At 41.6% G+C, this 16,919-nt stretch overlaps 1 protein-coding gene across 6 annotated transcripts; it reads right to left on the reverse strand.

Moving 5' to 3' along the window:
* Positions 1-12: 12 nt before the first annotated feature.
* On the reverse strand, positions 13-16,128 carry marf1 (meiosis regulator and mRNA stability factor 1). Of its 6 annotated transcripts, none has more exons than XM_084930491.1 (27): positions 15,982-16,128; positions 15,212-15,418; positions 12,890-13,774; positions 12,564-12,726; positions 12,237-12,451; positions 11,836-11,953; positions 11,574-11,746; positions 10,719-11,237; positions 9,213-9,367; positions 8,960-9,118; positions 8,681-8,864; positions 8,368-8,546; positions 8,170-8,250; positions 7,799-8,038; positions 7,600-7,719; positions 7,322-7,500; positions 6,836-7,056; positions 6,587-6,729; positions 6,349-6,482; positions 5,980-6,182; positions 5,362-5,589; positions 4,757-4,996; positions 4,433-4,675; positions 3,659-3,719; positions 3,376-3,477; positions 2,966-3,136; positions 13-2,834 (listed from the first exon to the last, which is right to left on the reverse strand). In XM_084930491.1, exons 2-27 carry the CDS (start codon positions 15,362-15,364, stop codon positions 2,656-2,658), a joined length of 5,448 nt encoding a protein of 1,815 aa, XP_084786617.1. In that variant the 5' UTR covers positions 15,365-15,418; positions 15,982-16,128; the 3' UTR covers positions 13-2,655. The 6 variants fall into 6 exon arrangements, with proteins under 6 accessions (XP_084786617.1, XP_084786615.1, XP_084786618.1 ...); XM_084930489.1 differs by having other exon boundaries at positions 8,960-9,121; XM_084930492.1 differs by having other exon boundaries at positions 8,960-9,121; positions 10,719-10,853; positions 15,982-16,127.
* Between the last annotated feature and the right edge of the window lie 791 nt (positions 16,129-16,919).

Consider the following 16,919-nt stretch of genomic DNA (forward strand, 5'->3'; position numbering starts at 1 on the left):
AAGAGGCAGAAATGATGCTTGTGAAATTTATTAACGCAAATCTCTTTTGGTCCCTTCAACAATGTGACTGTTACAGCAACTTTAGGTGCAGCACAGTGGTAAAACAGTGCAGTACAAGGAAGGGGAGGGGGAAATTAGTTGGGCAGTTTAAAAAAAAGAAAAAAAAAGAAGAAAAAGAAGGTTAAAGGACACTGCTGAATAAATCAACTTCCTTTGAGAAGAAGAACAAATGTGCAATATTAAAGTTCAAAGTAAGACAAGGTGAGATACACAGGCAACGAAGAAACTTGTTTAAACCACCATGCAAACGCCTCACATTCATTAAACCAAAACTATGCATAAGTGCATATGTTGACTGGTATAAGAGCCTTTCATTGATGTAACTGAATCAAAGTGAAAACTAAATAAAATCAGAGGTCGTTGTCACTGCAGTACACCGAGGAGCTGCTAGGGTTTGCTCAAATTCACTAAAAAGTAATGTCTTCATTTCTTGTACGCATTTTAAGCTCGTTTCTATCATTACCACTTCTAAATAATGATTTTGAACCAATGAGTCTTTAATCAAAGTGGCTTCCAGACAGTCAGCAAAACCCTGCAGGAGAGATAAACAATAACAGCCATAATTAAAATCATTTTGATTTGTATGTCAGACATTTTGGTGAGTTGTTAGGGGAAATCTTTCAATTCATGTCTGACAGAAAGACTCATGTTATGCTTCTAACACTGACTAAACAGGCAGAGAACGCAAACAAACTGATTAAATGGGCTGCTGCCCATTCGCTAAACTTTTCTCTGAACAAAAACAGCTTCAACCCTCTGACTTCAGTGGCACCCTGGTCGTGCTCGACGTCACAGGCAGTCAACATTGTTTGGTGGAAATTCAGTAGCCAGCAGCCTGGTAAATGCTCAAGACAAACGAAATTTGAGAAAACTAACCCACAACAGTAAGTTAAAACTGCTATTAAAGTGGGTGGGGAGGTAAAGATGGTGAGTCCTTTCAGCACCAGGGCAGATACAAACCATTGTAAAAGCCCGGCAGATTCCAGAGAGCCTCAGAGGGGCCTCTGTGTGCACATCAATCTGTTCAGGAGGCTTCCCAGAGCCCCCTATGCTGTTCCTCAAACCCATCACCTTCTTTCCCTAAAAACTCAACTATTCAGTCTCATTAAAAATCATAAGCTCAGGAGTGCTCACCGCTCCCCTCAAGATCTCAGACCGAGTGGATCACCAGTGATACAGCGGCGACCAGCTCCAAGGTTAAAGCAACAAACCTTGAGCACTTACAGTATACAGCAGCTGCATGGGGTGATGCCAACTCTGGGATCTAAACATCACGGTGGAAATAAAGACTGGTCTTAAAGAACGTCTTTACAATCCTTCTGTTTGCCTCTGCTCCTCCTGGAATTACACCATGCATAAACTCAGTTATGCACAACATGCACATTTCACACCACCTACTCCAGTGTAAACCACACACACAGACAAAATACTAAAACAAACACACACACACACACACACACACCCCGGCTGCTGACTAAAGACAAAGCTTAAGTCAGTTTCTGCTGCCTAAGCACGCTCATGGCTGAAATACTGAGGTGCCTTTTTTTTTTTTTTTTTAAATAACTTTTGAGGCCTTCGTTAGAGGCCCTGAAGACACAAGCCAAAGTCTTTGCTATAAATTAAGTGAACATACAACAATAAAAGTTCCGGAGAGCAGCGATTGTTGCAATACCAAAACTGTTCAAAGACCGACAGCTTCCATCAACAGTCTTAACAGTTAAGACCTGGTTTCTCTTTAGTCCCAGCATTTAATTGCCACTCAATCTGCTACACATTTAAGCCAAACTCTTCTACCGGTGACCAAATACTCTACACAGTACAAAAAGGAACTGAAAACACTATGCTGAGGCTACTTCCTTACACAGACAAAATACAGAAGAATACTTGATTAAAAAGCAATTTCTTTAGAAACCTGAAAGAAACAGGTGGATGCTTCAGCTGCTAGTTTGGGTCAACATATCTGGGGTTAGCTACAAAGAAAGTTCTAAATGAAATTTAATATCTTGGAGATAAAGCAAGGAAGTATTTATGAAGGTTTCTCAAAGTGGTTCATTAACAAAAATCTCTTTAAAAACCTTCTGTCGTGTATTTTTGTAAACAGTGAATACCTACACTTCTTTGATGTAATACAGAAAACCTAGTTACTCATCCCTAGCATTTCTCCCATTGTTTTCTACCACTTTGTTCACAGTGACAACAAACTCAGCTCATTCACTGAAAGTGTTCGACACAATATGGCTCTAAACTGAAAATGCACATTCATGGATATTAATTGCCCTTGGGAGGAAACTAAACACACGTTAGAGCAGATGACATTTGGCAAATCAGAGAATTGCAGAAAGTCTGCAAGAAGCAAATCAGTTTGGTGAACTTAGGAGACTGAACTGAAAAAAACAAACCAAAAACAAACTAAAACGGCACAAATGTGATGACGAAGAATGCAGAATGCAACAGCCTGTTAGGACATAAAGGGTCAAGACCAATGCTCTTCTGTGTTATGTGTTTAGTGTAGCCGTTCAACTCTTTTATTTAGAGTTACACTGTATGTAAACTTGTATTGCTGTATGTGAGACTGTATATGTATATATGAGAGGATCAGAGGCCTGCCGTGAATGAGAAGTTGGCTGCTAATTTGATTCTACTACGTGAAGCTCTTCTGCTGGGACTGTCCATGGACAGGAGGGTCTTTGTGTCAGGTGGTGGTGGTGGTTCTCTGGGGTCTGCAGAGTCGTCTGTGCTGCCATCACGCTTTGCAGGTAGATCAGCTGTGACGTCTGCCAGTGCCACCACATGTTCAAACAATACAAACAAACAAGCTCACACTTAACTACAGATGGAAAAGGTGCAAATAAGACTGAGGCTTTTAATTTTATACCACAAAAACAGTATAAATCAGATGAACCACCTGTTGGTAGTGGAGGAGTTCTCTCCTCAAAGTGAATCAGATCCGCCTGCTGGACGACAACGGGGTCGGGGTGAAGCTGAGGCGACGGTAGGCAGGATGGAACAGGGCCACACAGCAGGTCCACTGGAGACGACAGACACAGCAGCTCTGACTCTGCAGCTGCATCAGCACCTGGAAGGTAAAACAAAATAAAATCAATTAAAAAGGCTGGCCAACACACAACAATAGCCAATTAAGAGGAGGAGAGGATGATGCAACATAAAAAACTGAAAAAAAGGCATTGAGCTTTTTTCGCCATCATTTTTTTTTTTGTAAAGCTAAGAAAAAGCTTATTTCAGAACTCCTGATTTTCTTCAGTATATCTTTAAAGACTACAAAAACCTTGAGCAGTCATGTATGACTTCCATTACCTGGACTCTGAGCTCCAGATGTTGCACTGCTAATCGGGCTGTCTCTCGGGCTCTCAGTGTTCTCCGGCTGGGGGCTGTTGGAGACTGAACAGCTTGGTTTTGCTACAACACACAGACAAAGCACTTTAATTACAATTTTCTTACAATGCACAGCCGCCATCTCATGAAATCACAACCCAAAAATCACCTTTTAGTTTGATCACTTCAGTCAGCACAATGGAGCATGTCAGTAACCTAAAGTTCAATCTGAACTTTCAATGAGAAAGACTCCCAACACCTTTACCTTTCATATCGTTCTTCAAAACGATAATCCTCTTGTGACCATGCCCTTTGATCCAGATCACCTGATGAGAACAAATCAGAAGCTGAATGGTGAGAACTGATAGAAATAAACAATTATCGCAAAAGTTCAGGACATTAACAAAAGCGATCAATAGAGAAAAGGTTTAAGGGTTTATTTAGATCAGTGTTGCCCACACAAAGATTACTTGGGCTGGTTGCCCATGTCTATTATCAGCATATAAGGTTAAAAATATTTTCTACTATGAACACAACCATGTGCCATCCCTTTACTAGTGAACTGCTCTTCCTGTCTTGCATTTTCCCCCCCACTATCTAGCGTTCTTGTCAGGTTGCCATACGGTGATATTTAATATTTATAACCTTCCCTAAAATGGATTTTTGACTCAAGCTCCACCATCTTAGACTGTGCTGGTGACATTAGTCCGTCTCCTACAAACTGGAGGTCCAATCTCACCAGAACCTGCAGCAGGTGGAGAACTACTTCATATAGGACCTGAACTCACTAAGCTGAGTTTAGAACTCTGACTACTATCATCAGTAGGTGAAGCGGAATTCATCCACATAAGGAGATTCTTGAGAGGGAGCTGAGTTTTTGAAGGAGAGAAACAAGTAAATAAAAGCTGTTTGGGAGTCCACACTCATATGCACACATAAGTCCATGTCACAAATAAGGTGCAAATCTGAATGAAAGCCTGTTCATGTTTTAGAATGATTCCTTATAGAGGAGCTTCAGTCTCTACTGCAGTAACTATACCTGTGGAATCGCACTGAGCAGCTCATCAATGCTGGTGTACCCACAGAAACGTGGATCAAGGCTGCAGCCTGTGAATTTGTTGTATGCTCCCTGGAACTCAGTCAGGAAGATCTGGTTGTAATGGTAGGTGTGGAGCAGCGCGCGTACATTACGAGCAAACTGGTAAAGCCTGGTTAGCCTCACAAATTCTTCCCCATGACTGCTGGCAGCTTGAGTGGTATCATCAGTTTCCTCGTGGTACAGCTGTGAAAAGATGATGATTATGGATCAAGCACAGTAAAAGTATTAAAAAAAATAATAATCAAAGAAAACTCTCGTACTCACCTCGACCAGGTATGGAAGGCTCTTAAGTAACTCGCTGAGAGAAAGGAACCCATATTCACATGGGTTTAGCGCAACTCCGTGAACGCTTAGGTAATACTGGCTCAGCTCCTCCACCTTCAAACCTTTGGTGATGTTCTCATCTTCTTGGGACATGAGCAGTGCCAGTAGCTGTGAGGTCAGAGAGCGCAGAGACTTCCTGTTGATCAGCTGCACTTCCCGACCATCCGCGCCATCCACCACCTTTCAAAAATGCACAAAGTGGGTAGTTAAGAATATCTGAAAATGTGCCTTAAGTTATATGAAATGAGACTTTTTACTGTGATTTTAAAAACTTTATAACCTCCAGGATGACTGACAGGACTTTTGTGCGAGACTTCATTTTGTGCGTTTAACAAACTGGCTAATTTATAATGAAGACAAAACTCCTGAGACAACAAATCTATTAATTTTATTTTTAGCAGACATGACCACATGCTTCTGCCTTTACAAAAAACATCTGACTGTCAAGTGAAGCTCTATTTTTATTATTTTATTAAACTAAGCAACAGCGAGCTTCTCAGCAGATAGATTTACACAGCTTCCCCTGGGGATGTTTTCTTCTTTACCTTGACAACATGGCAGAGTTTGGTCAGCAGAGCAGGCAGGGAGCTTGCGTCGTAGTCCTGCAGGCGTAGCCCGTAACCAAAGGTTTTGCTGTACTCTGTGAGCAGCTGGCTCACAGGCAGACTGGAGTTTTTCTGAGCCCGCAGCAGCTTGACCAGCTGAGCTGCCAGAGCTTTGATACGTTCAACCTCAGTGAGAGACAGCACTTTCTCCTCACCGCACTCCAGCACCTGATGAAGGACGAGGGCATTAAATGGTAAGTTTGCTTTTCATGAAGACCAAGAGTCCCAGACATCATAATTATATTTACAAAGACAGTTCTATCCAAGCACTCAAGGGAGATGCAGGAAAAAGAAACCTGGCCTGAAATCAAAAGGCATGGCAAATCCTCTTAAGTGAAAAATAACCCCATGCCATTCGTTCCCAGGAGTCTCATCACCAAAGCAGCATCAGTTCACTGTGACTGATGCTGGCAAAACTTCTTATGCTGTGTACATACTGGAAGTGATTCGATCGTCATGCATCGCCTTGAAGCTGCCAGTAAAAGTTTGTTTAAACTCCCTTGTAGCTGAGCACTGACGAGTGCACAAAAGCAAAAACCTACTGCACACCACACTCACCATCAGGACATCAGGGATCGCCTCAAAGAGCTCAATGAGCTTGGTGAACCCATAGTGGCTGAGCTTACACTGGCGACCAAAGTGGTGGTGGTAAGTTGGTATAAACTTGCTGAAGGGCATTCGACAGTGAGGCTGGTGGCGAAGAAGGTCCACCACCTCCTTCCCAAACTGCTTGGTACGCTCCAGTTCTTCCATAGTACGCTCTAGTAAAGAAAAAAAGAAAACGACTTTAGTGATAGGCAACCAAAATGAAATGCATCATTAAAATAAACAGTGGTTAACAGTTTCTGCAGGTAAGTAGATCCTTTTTTAAACTCAAGTCTAATGTGCTTTTAAATTCTACTTCCAAATTGACAGTTATGCGCTGACCCCTCTTAGGAACTGAGATGACTGTGTCGGTGGGCTGTTGTGTGATGGTGATGGTGGTGTCAGGGATCTCCGTCAGCAGATCCATCAAGTCACATATCCCATAGTCAGTTACTCTCCAGTCTCTGGAGAAGCACCTGATTCACAAAAGAATGCATTACAGCACCCACAACACTAATAATTCAAACAGTTTTTCCGCTCTTATGAAACTAACACACGTGTCCTATTTATGTTTAATTACCAGTGGTATGCCTGCATGAAGTCCTTGATTGCCACTTGTTTGCTGGCTTGAAACTTAAGCAGTTTAAGCAGGTCTTGGGTGAAGCGTTTAACTTGAGCTCGGTGAGTTAGAGTCAGTAAACGCTTTGTACCCATACCCAAGATCTGTTGGTTAGAAAAATTAAAAACGTATAAAATAAACAAAGACAACATGAACAAATACATTTGTTCAATCGGAAGATCATCACTGGGTGGTCCTCATTAAAAGTACCTGCAGAACATGTGGCACAGCCTCGAGGAGCTCCAGCAGCTTAGAGAAGCCATAGTCGGAGACGCGGCACTGCTTTGCAAAGTGATGATGATATGAGGGAATGAATTTGCTGATTGGCATTATGCTTGACGGCTGACTTTTTAAGAGGTCAATAATCTCCCGGCTAAACTGGATGAGCTGTGGATTGCCGACTGGACTCTTGCAGCGTTGAATCCATGGCTCTGTGTGACAATTTAAAAATAATAATAAAGTGTTAAGGTGAAATGGGCTGCCTGAGCTAAACGCAAACTGTCTGATAACTTTACAAGAACTCATATCAGATGGTTAAAGAGTTTAAAACAAAACAAAAAACCAACAAAAAAAAAACCAACAAAAAAACCAAAAAAAAAAAAAAAAAAAAACCCAAAACACACCCAAGATGAGAGGTCTGAACAGCACTATGGAAAATGAAAATCCAATAAAAACCAGATTTGTAAATGTACCTACCAGAGTTTGGCGCCGGAGGTTTATTGTTGATCCACTTGATGACTTTGAAACCATTTTGAGCTGTGACTACTGTGATACTGGGAACACAGGTGACGAGGTGCTCCAGAGGAACACCACCTTCCAGTGACTCATTGCCAAGCTGAAGTGGTCTGAATTTTGCTGCATAACAGTCTGGAAAACTAAATGGAAATTAAACTTTTTAATAACTTTATAATGACGTAGAATATACTCTAACATTAAAAATGCGTACACGTAACAGGTAATAAACCAGTTCTTACCTGAGGAGTGGAAGTGTGCCCTGATGTGACTGCAACAGACTGTGGACCTCTGAGGCTAGTGTGCTCAGAGACATCACAACAAATGGGATTTTATAGGAATCAGGGTCAAAGTCGGCCTCACTGCAAAAAAAGAACAACAGTCAGTGATGGAAAAAGGTCAACTTACGCTACAATATAAAGGTTTCGAACTGTTGTATACCTGAAGTCCTGCAGTGAATAGTGCTGTCTGCAGACAGGCTCATGGTACTCCAACTCCTCAAACACAACAGGACTCCCACTTGCTGAGGAGGAGCCCTCCTGGGATTGGGAAGATCCCAGTGGACTCTGACGTATTTGGCTGTTGGACAGAAGGCACACAAACCTTGAGCCTCCCTGCTCCCGCACTGCAACCAGCTCTGGGAGCCGATACAGATCGCCAACCACGAGCTTACGGGAATATCTGGAGAGAGCAGGGCAGAGTTGGAGTATATACTTTTACTACATTTTTTTGCCATCTCATTTTTTGAATGCTATACTCAAACACCAAATGTGTATGCAAAAATTAGACAATGAGTTTAGAAGGATACTGACTTTTTCTCATAAATCTCAGTGAACTTGAAAAGAGGAAGGCAACTGGCAGGAGCATCTTGAAGAATGGAGATTATCTCTGGGCTATAAAATAACAACCAAAAATGTCACCACGATAGACCAAACAACAATTTAAATTTTAAAATTTCACAATGTAACCAACATATTAAAGCTCCAAACTAAACTATATATAAACTGTACCTGAGCATGGCAAGAGATTTGTTGCTGCCACCGGTGATCAGAGACACCTGAATGCGTTTGCCTCCAATCTTGTAGCGGTGTAGGCCGCTGACTGCACTAATGGCCTGCTGCAGGGACATCATCTGAATTGTGGCCTTCAGCTGGTAGTCAGTGTGGGGGCTAAGCTCCACACTTTTTACCTAAACAAAACAAGTTATACCACAAAGTGATTTTGAGAGGAAAGGGTAGGTAAAACATATACAAACTACTTAGATGTGAGCAGAACACAGATATGCATTGCATGAAATATTGGCATAATTTGACTACGCTTTACCCTTCCGTATCGGGAGAATGTGTCATTTAAAGTTTGCTGCAGATCCTTGCGAGACATTCTGTAGTCCAGGTTGGCAACCTGGATCTCTGCTCCCTCTGAGAAAGGCTCAGAAGCTTCAGAACAAGGGCTACGAGGGGCAGCAATCAGAGGTGAGGAACGGCTGGATAGGCAAGGGGATGCACTCCTTATGTTAGAGAATGGAGAGATGCAATAAAAACATAATTAAAATTACATTTATCATTATGCATGGTTTATAATTTGCATGCAGCAGTAGGTAACCTGGAAGACCAGGAGCCCTGAGATAAGACGAGAGGGCTGAAGCTTCTGTGTAGGTTCAACTTGCTGAAGGCAGAGGGCGTGCTAATCTGGAACTCCCCCGAGTTCCTGTCCACTTGGTCAACAGGGGATTCAGTTGCACTTTGAGGGCTGGAGTCCTCTCTGCTATACAGAAAGATGAACAACAGGGACATGACGCAAACATGACAAACATTTTATTTTCAGTTGAAAATTTATTCCCGCCATCTCTGTGTACCTCTGGCTGTAGATGGATTCTACAGTGAGACCAGGCTTAGTTAGTTGCTCCAGTGCTCCAGCCTCACCATTATTCTGGGTCGAAGACGAGGCAGCACATCCCTTTTCCAAGTGCTGAAAGTTCATTCTGGCCTTCCCCTCTAAACTGCCCAGCTCCTGGATCAAGCAGGGAAGGCAGAAGTTAAGTTGTAGATATTGACCTGCTAGATAATGGTCGTATCCATCCTGTCCATGTGTGGAACAGGACGGTCAAGCGATTAGTTCAAGTTGTTACAAAATACGAATACAAGCGGAACAGAAAGTCAGAAAAGACCATGGACTGCTGTTTAACTAGGGATGTACATTCAAAATGCCAAAGAAAGGAAGAACTGCTTTACCGTAGAGCTCATTTTCAGGGAATTTCCTGCATATTAAAAGCAACAATAATAATTTATAATTAACAAAAAGGTTTTAGATTGGCACCAAAGAAAATCTCCAGGACTATGATCAAATATTTTAGACATTTATTATTTTTCTCCAGATTACAGTATATTTTTGTTAACTGTGCTTGCTTATGTTCTAAACTCACCAAGGGCCCATACTGAGCCAAGGAGAACTCTTAATTTTTTTTTTAATTAACTTGACTGCATTAAAGGGTGTAACACTGTAAATTGCTCTGATATAAAAGGAATACTGAGACAGTTCAAACTTTTCTGCTACTTGCCCTCACAGCAATGAGAACAGCACACTGAAAACACTGTGGTAGTCCCATAGCGTTTCTTTGTTTTATTGTGAGATTCAAATATAAAAACCTCTAAGGCTTTATATTAAAAAAAAAACAAAACAAAACAAAACAAAACAAAAAAAAAACAAAAACCCAAAAAACCTAGGCTTTAATGTTTTCATTCAATTTTGGTGCTTAAAGAGAAATTTTAAATTACAATTTCTCCTTACTGTTTAACTACAAAGAGACTTAAATGTCCATCCCTAGTTAATTTATGGGTCAGCTTTTTTCCCCCCAGTTTGTCACACTGGTTACAAACAAACCAGAAAAAGACAAACCAAATCAGTCACTAGAGGTCATTTTTAATCATAGTAGAAATCAGCACTGTCCAAATTTCTCCAAAAAGAAATAGATTAATTTGAAAAATAGAAAAGAAAAAAAAAGAGCTTATAGCAGCACATAAAGCAGAACCTGGACAAAACACACAAAATGGTAGCTCACAAACCACATCAGCACTGATATACTGAGCAAAACCACAGACACAAAGCTATATGGCGTTCATGCATTAACACGATGACTGACGAGCAGGAGAGGAGTGGATTAATGAAGGACAAGCAACACATATGACATGCTACAAGCTATTGCAGGCAAAAGGCAGGAGCTAACAGTTACAAGCTGTTAGTCAAAGCAGCAATTAGAAGGTCACTGGGGGGAGGAGAAGCTACAGTGATTTACAAAGCAGCCCAGACAAAAAGAGATGGCAATGGAGGCTGAGGGGAAGCAGGCACAGATGAGTCTGCTGACCTGATGGGGCTTGGCTGGAGCACCACCGGGAGGCCCACTGCAACCCCTCCTGGGGCTATAGGGCCTTTCAGCCACCGGACCAGGGGTGTGGCATGGGCGGGTTGCTCGCCGTGGCCTTCTGGGTGACCTGGGTGTCTCCAGGGGCAGAAAAGAGAAGGAGGCTATAGATGGGGGAGGGCCGAACATTGAATCCTGAGTTTGAGAGGTCCGGGCCAGAGTCTGAGGCAAGTGATGGGGCTGAGAACGAAGCTCAGACTCAGGACTTGCATCGTCTCTGGGCCGCGGGGAGAAGGAGAGGCTGATTCTGTGGCCAAACACATCCTCATTTTCCATTCGCTTGCGGGCACGTGTAGCTGCCTCAGGGCTGCCAAAGCGGAGGACTGCTGTGCCCTGGGACACACCAAGTACTCTGCCGCCACAGTTGTCTGACAGCCGGCGGAGCCTGAGCTTCACAGCGTTCCGCATGTTCTTGTCACAGTTGAGAGGGAGGTTGTGCACATAGAGGAGGTTGAAACTGGGCTGAAGGAGGGGAGGAAAAGACACCGCGGCTGTCTGGTTTGTATTATTTACACTCAGAAAATAAAACGTTTATTTATTTTTACTTGGGAAAAACAAGTGGGAATGGCCGACAATATTAAAGATTAGCAACAATTAATGATTTCCAATTCCCACTATTAGATTAGTAACTCAATCGTGTGTGAAATTCACATTCCAGCTGCATCGCTCTTCACATTTGGCAAGTTTACATTAAAACGAGATTGTCCTCCGTTAATTTTGTTAGTGTATACTTACCTTAATAAAAGGACAGTTTAAAAAGTACTCTTAAAATCTTAATGAAGCATTTATGAGGCCTACCTGCGCTTTGACAAGCATGCGTGGTGGCAGATCTGCTGTTATCTCCTGAAAGGGCACATGGCTGTTGGCATGCTGCAGTAGAGCTGAAGAAGTATGGCTGCCATGAACCAGGATTACATGGAAACCATGGCGATGACGCAGGTCACTCAACTCGCTTGCAAAATTCACATCAGCTGTTAATAAAAAGGTGACCTGTGTTATCACAAATGTATGTGTGGTAACATGGCTGTAGTTCATTACAGGTAATCAGAGGTGAACTTACAGGATACCAGTACAACAGTTGCAGGTGCAGTGTGCGTCTCAGCAAAGCGCCGTAGGCTCTGACGAAGTTTGTCATCTGCAGCATTCTTGGCTGTGGCATTAATATGTGCAACAGTAACCTGTAAAAGTACAATTATTAAGCGTCGGAATTATTCCTCCTTTTAGGCAGTGACTGAATACAAACTGTATGGATATTTTAAAAGTGTGTGATGTGTTAAGACAAAAATCACAAGCTGATCAGTCAAGCTAAAAATACTGAACGCACAACTTTTTTTAACCTCTCCAGGACAAGCTATACTTAATGTTATAGAACCAATTACCAGCATGAAGAGAACTCAGTATTTGTATTGTCATAATTAGGGTAATTTCAGACTGCTTTTATTGCTTGAATATTACTGATACCTGGCAGTTGTTGAGCTCTTGGATGACAGCTTTACTCTCCTTGCTAATATCACAAACGCAAATGAATTCTGCCTCACGATGACCCTGGAAGAAGCGGTTGCGAATTCGTTGGACCACAGCTCCAGCAGAGCGTCCACTGGGGACACTGCAGTTCTCAATGTCCCAAAAGACCCCGACTGGAGGGATGTTCTCAGGACCAGTACCCTCTGGTGATCCTAGCAAAAGGATCATTTTAAAGCACACTCAGGTTTCTTGGAAGTTTATAGTTAATAAAATGAGTTCAGTTTTGTTGCCGATTTGTACTGCTGCATTACTGACTCCACTAACCATATTTCTGTCCAGTCTTGCCAAGACTGGTTGATGGCATGAGCATTTTGCCATCGGAGAAGGTGCCACAGCCATTACAAATAGGAATAGGAATAGGAGCAGTCTGAGGAATAGGAACACTTGGGTGCACCTTGTCGGACTCTGCCATCAAACCATTCATAGGCTGCAAAAGGGTACAAATTCAAGATGCTCAAACACACAAAAAAGCAATAGCAAGAAATATGAAAAGCGATAAAAGCTTAAATACACATGATTCAGCTCAACATTTTGTAAAAAATACCTGCATCTTTAGGCCACACAAATTGAATGAAGAGAGATCAACCAACCTTAAATAAGCACTCCTGACAGTAGTGTGCCCCCTTCACACAAACAGTGCGTTCAACATTTAGGTGCATAGGATTAGAGAAGAAGTGTGCTGAAGTGGCTGTAGTAGTGATGGTGCTGGTGCTTGGGTGACCACCGAGTATACTTCCTTGGGATCTTCTGGCTGATGCGCTGCAGTCCACACCACATGTGTAAAAGCCAGAAGAGGTCAGGCAAGAGCCATGCAAGCTAGCAGGTAGAGAGGAAACAGAGGGGAGAGAGGATGCCATCGGTGCTGAAGAGGGAAAGAGGCTGGCTTGACTGAAAGAAAGAGGTACAGCTGGGTAGGTGTGGAGAAGCCCTGAGCAGCAGGGGAGGTAGGGGTGTGATGAAATAGGTTGAGAGGTAGCAACAGAAGAGGACAGCTGAGGTTTGCAACCAAGACTGAATAAAGGATCAAAAGCTTCACCTCCAGTGTCACAGCTAAATTTATGTTTATACTGATGAACAGATGAGGCTACAGAACAAGGCCCGGACCTACTAGTACTGATCGGTGCTCCCAGAGACCCTGGGGCCATATAAAGCGAAACAACTCCTGCAGCATTGCTGCCGCTACCAACAACACCTCTGCCACCCAACAACCCAAAGCCATCTGTGCTGTTGTAGTCACAGTGCTCGCAAATGCTTACTTTGGGGCTAGCCCCCTCTTGTTGCTGATGAGGTGGTGGCGGTTGTTGGAGGGAGTCTTGTGCAAGCTGAGGGGGAGGCGGCGGCAAGCAGGGAGGAGGCAATGGGAGAGAGGACAGAGAGAAGGGCTGGGATAACTGGGAAGAGGAAGTATGGTGCAGTGGTGGAGGAGGGACATCTTTCAGATCCAGTACAGCCTTTCTGTTGTCCATGTGATTGCTCTGAATAAGAAAAGAAGAAAAAAAAAATAATAATCACTTCACATTAGTTCTGTAAATTTCTTGTGACTTCTCAAAGCCATAATAAAGACATATCTATATGAATTTAAAATATAAATAAAAGATTACGATATTTAAAAAAAAAACATCTAAAAAAGATCAGCAAGCAAATGTTATTATTGGAAAAAGACAAGATGAACTTTTTAAATGATTATTTTTATTCAGAGAAAAAAAAAGTTATCTAACACTACCAGGCCCTATGTGAAAAGGCAACTGTCCCCCCTTCTTAAATTAACTGATTAACCACATGTTTTGGACAGCTGAATTCAGTTTCACTAGCCAGAGTCATGCCTGATTATTCTCAGGTCAGATGAATTGGCAATTTCTTCAAATTGAGCATGTCCGACAAAGCGAAGTAAGAAACTAGATCTCAAAAAGCAACATATTATGCCACATTCTAAAAATACTTTTTCTCATCTGTTCTTGAGTACATCTATCAGTGTGTAAAGGATTACAAAGCCATTTATAAGGGTTTGGAACCCCAGTAACCCATGACAAAATCCATGAAGTGCAAATGGAGAAAACTTGGAACAGTGGTGAAACTTCCCAGGAGTGGCAAGCCTCCCAAAATTATGTCTTCACCCAGCATGTATAAAAAAAAAAAAAAAAAAAAACTGCAGGCCTCACTTGCATCAGTTAAAGTTACAGCACACATAAAACTATCAGCATTATATATATATATATTATCAAAGGTGTGATGGCCCAGGGCTTCTTTGCTGCTTCAGGACATGGATGACTAGATGTAATTGACAGAAAGTCCTGAATGAGAATGTCCCCCAATCAGTTTGTGCTCTGAAGTTCAAGTTTACTTGTTTTATGCAACAGGACAACAATCCAGAACACAGTAGTGAATCCACCTCTAAATGGCTCAAAGGTTTTGGAGTGGGCTATACAAAGCCTATATTTAAATTCAATTTTGATTTTTTGGCATGACCTTAAACAGCCACCAATGGTTGAATTAAAACAATTCTGCTACAGAAGAGTGGGACAACATTTCCCCACAGTGATGCATCTCATTCCCAGTAAAGTGTTATCCACAAACACTTTGCTGCTCTTGCTGGCAAGGGTGGCACATAGGGCCTGGTAGGTTAGCTACCTTTTCCCTCACTTAATAAATTAACTCCTCATTTTAAACATTGCATTTTGTATTTACTGTTATCTTTATCCAATATTACAATTTGATAGATCTGAAACATTTAAGTGTGACAACTATTTTTTTTAGTACTCAGTAAGGGGGTAAATAACACTGCGCAGCAAAAAAAAGAAGTTTACATTACTGGTTTGATAACATACCTGAAATATTTTCATTTTAATCTCTCATTTAGAAAACAGTTCAGTTTCTTCATTAAGCTCCATATGTCTGTACTGATAAATACATACTTTGTCTGTCTGATGAGGGGAGCTTGTTTCATGTGCGGAGAAGCAGTCCTTGAGCTTCCATAGCAGGGTTGAAGCCTCTGTTTCGGTGTGAGCGAGCCATGGGAAGGATCTAGCGCCACATGTTGATCTCTCCTTTCCCAGTCCTTCCATCATACGAACCACAGGAGTCTTTCACCATACTTGCATCTATCTCTCTTCTCTCTCATGCTTTCCCAAAGAAACGAAAGTTAAAAAAGTTTACTACAGTCATGCTGAGTAATTCCCATATGCGACGTTGACACCGTGGTTAAAGTTCGTACCAACTCATTTATGATGACACAGATCGCAGGTGACTAACCGTGAGCCTGACAGTACAGCTTCAAAACATTACAGATAAATAAAAGGGTCATCTCCAACCCCAAACCTTTACAAATTCGACGGTTTTAACAGTTCCTCTTAGGCTAATGTCAGAAGCGAAGCAGTATGTAAACTAACCGATAAGATGATAACTTAGCTCGAGCTAGCTAACGTTACTTTCATTTAATTTACTCATTGGCTACGTCGGATCTGGCCTGCTAAGCCAACTAGTCTCACTACCTAAATCTAGCCATTAAAATAGAAACTTAATGGCTTGTCTTTAGCTATTTAAGCTAACAACTGGGTATTAATGTTTAGCTTGTTTGAGCGCACCTGCACATAGTTGCTCCCACAAGCTATCCTTCGAGATCCTTACGAGAGAATTGATACTGTTCGGTAACAGCGAGATAATGCCAAACAAGCTGAGTATTTACCTGAGAAGCTCGCGTCTTCTACATCTTCCTCAAAGGACCATTCCCTATCTATCTCCCTAGAAACGCGCACCTTTTTGTAACCTACTTCTGCCGGAAAGCAATTACTGCTGTCGTAAAATGTGTTCCTATTGTCTGAATCTGGCCGTTTCTCAATACTCAAGTACGCAAGTCCGTACTCGCGTTCTTGCTAGTCCGTACTTCGTAAGTTCACGCGGGAATCTGGACTTCCCGAGAACGTCCTTGATGATCTCAGCTCCAGTTTTACTGCCATCCCCTCTTAATTTAACTGCGATTAATATTTGCAATGGAAATTAGACATGGTATAAGAAAGTAAACATGATGTAGTATATTTCAGATAGTTTTAGAAAGATAATTAAAAAAAAAAAGTATTTTAAGCACTTTGACAAAATTCACTTTTACATATGATTTGTTTCATAATGTCACACAGTTAAGCAAAATCACTACATGACAGAAACACAAGCTTGATCTCTCTTAATAAAAATAGTGTACAGACACGATGGCAACAAACAGGTCTCAAGTTAGAATGCTTTTATTATTATTTTAGTAGACACTCAAAACTTACAATAGGCTAATGGGGTTTGGAAGACAATTGAACAAATATTTAAAACATAATTTGATCATCTCTGGAGCTGCCTTCAGGATCATCACATATTAATATGCTGTTTCTACTCCCAGTGAAAATATTTCCTCCTCAATCAAAAATATTTTTAATGTTTAATTAAGTCTGGAAAGTAGCACATTTTCCATCAGGGGATATGACAGGTGAAATATTCAGTTCAAAATATAAACTGTAAGCTTTTCAAGTAAGACTTAAAGATTAAATAAAACATCCAGTTATGAAGCTTAACTTTCATTTCAGCCAAACCAGTTTGCTCAGGAACAAATAAAGCACAGAGATAAACGAAACATTAAGATTT

This window comes from Perissodus microlepis, chromosome 6 (assembly GCF_051167445.1).
Source record: "Perissodus microlepis isolate ML-2025 ecotype Zambia chromosome 6, ASM5116744v1, whole genome shotgun sequence".
NCBI classification, from domain to species: domain Eukaryota; kingdom Metazoa; phylum Chordata; class Actinopteri; order Cichliformes; family Cichlidae; genus Perissodus; species Perissodus microlepis.

What these genes read in the sequence shown, in the direction of transcription:
- marf1 (XM_084930489.1), bottom strand. Translation starts at nt 15,364, where the DNA reads ATGATGGAAGGACTGGGAAAGGAGAGATCAACATGTGGCGCTAGATCC. An exon ending in AAGAGCTCAACAACTGCCAG is followed by an intron (nt 11,954 to 12,236) that starts GTATCAGTAATA and finishes GTACTTTTACAG; the next exon opens with GTTACTGTTGCACATATTAA. An exon ending in GCCTTCCATACCTGGTCGAG is followed by an intron (nt 4,676 to 4,756) that starts GTGAGTACGAGA and finishes ATCTTTTCACAG; the next exon opens with CTGTACCACGAGGAAACTGA.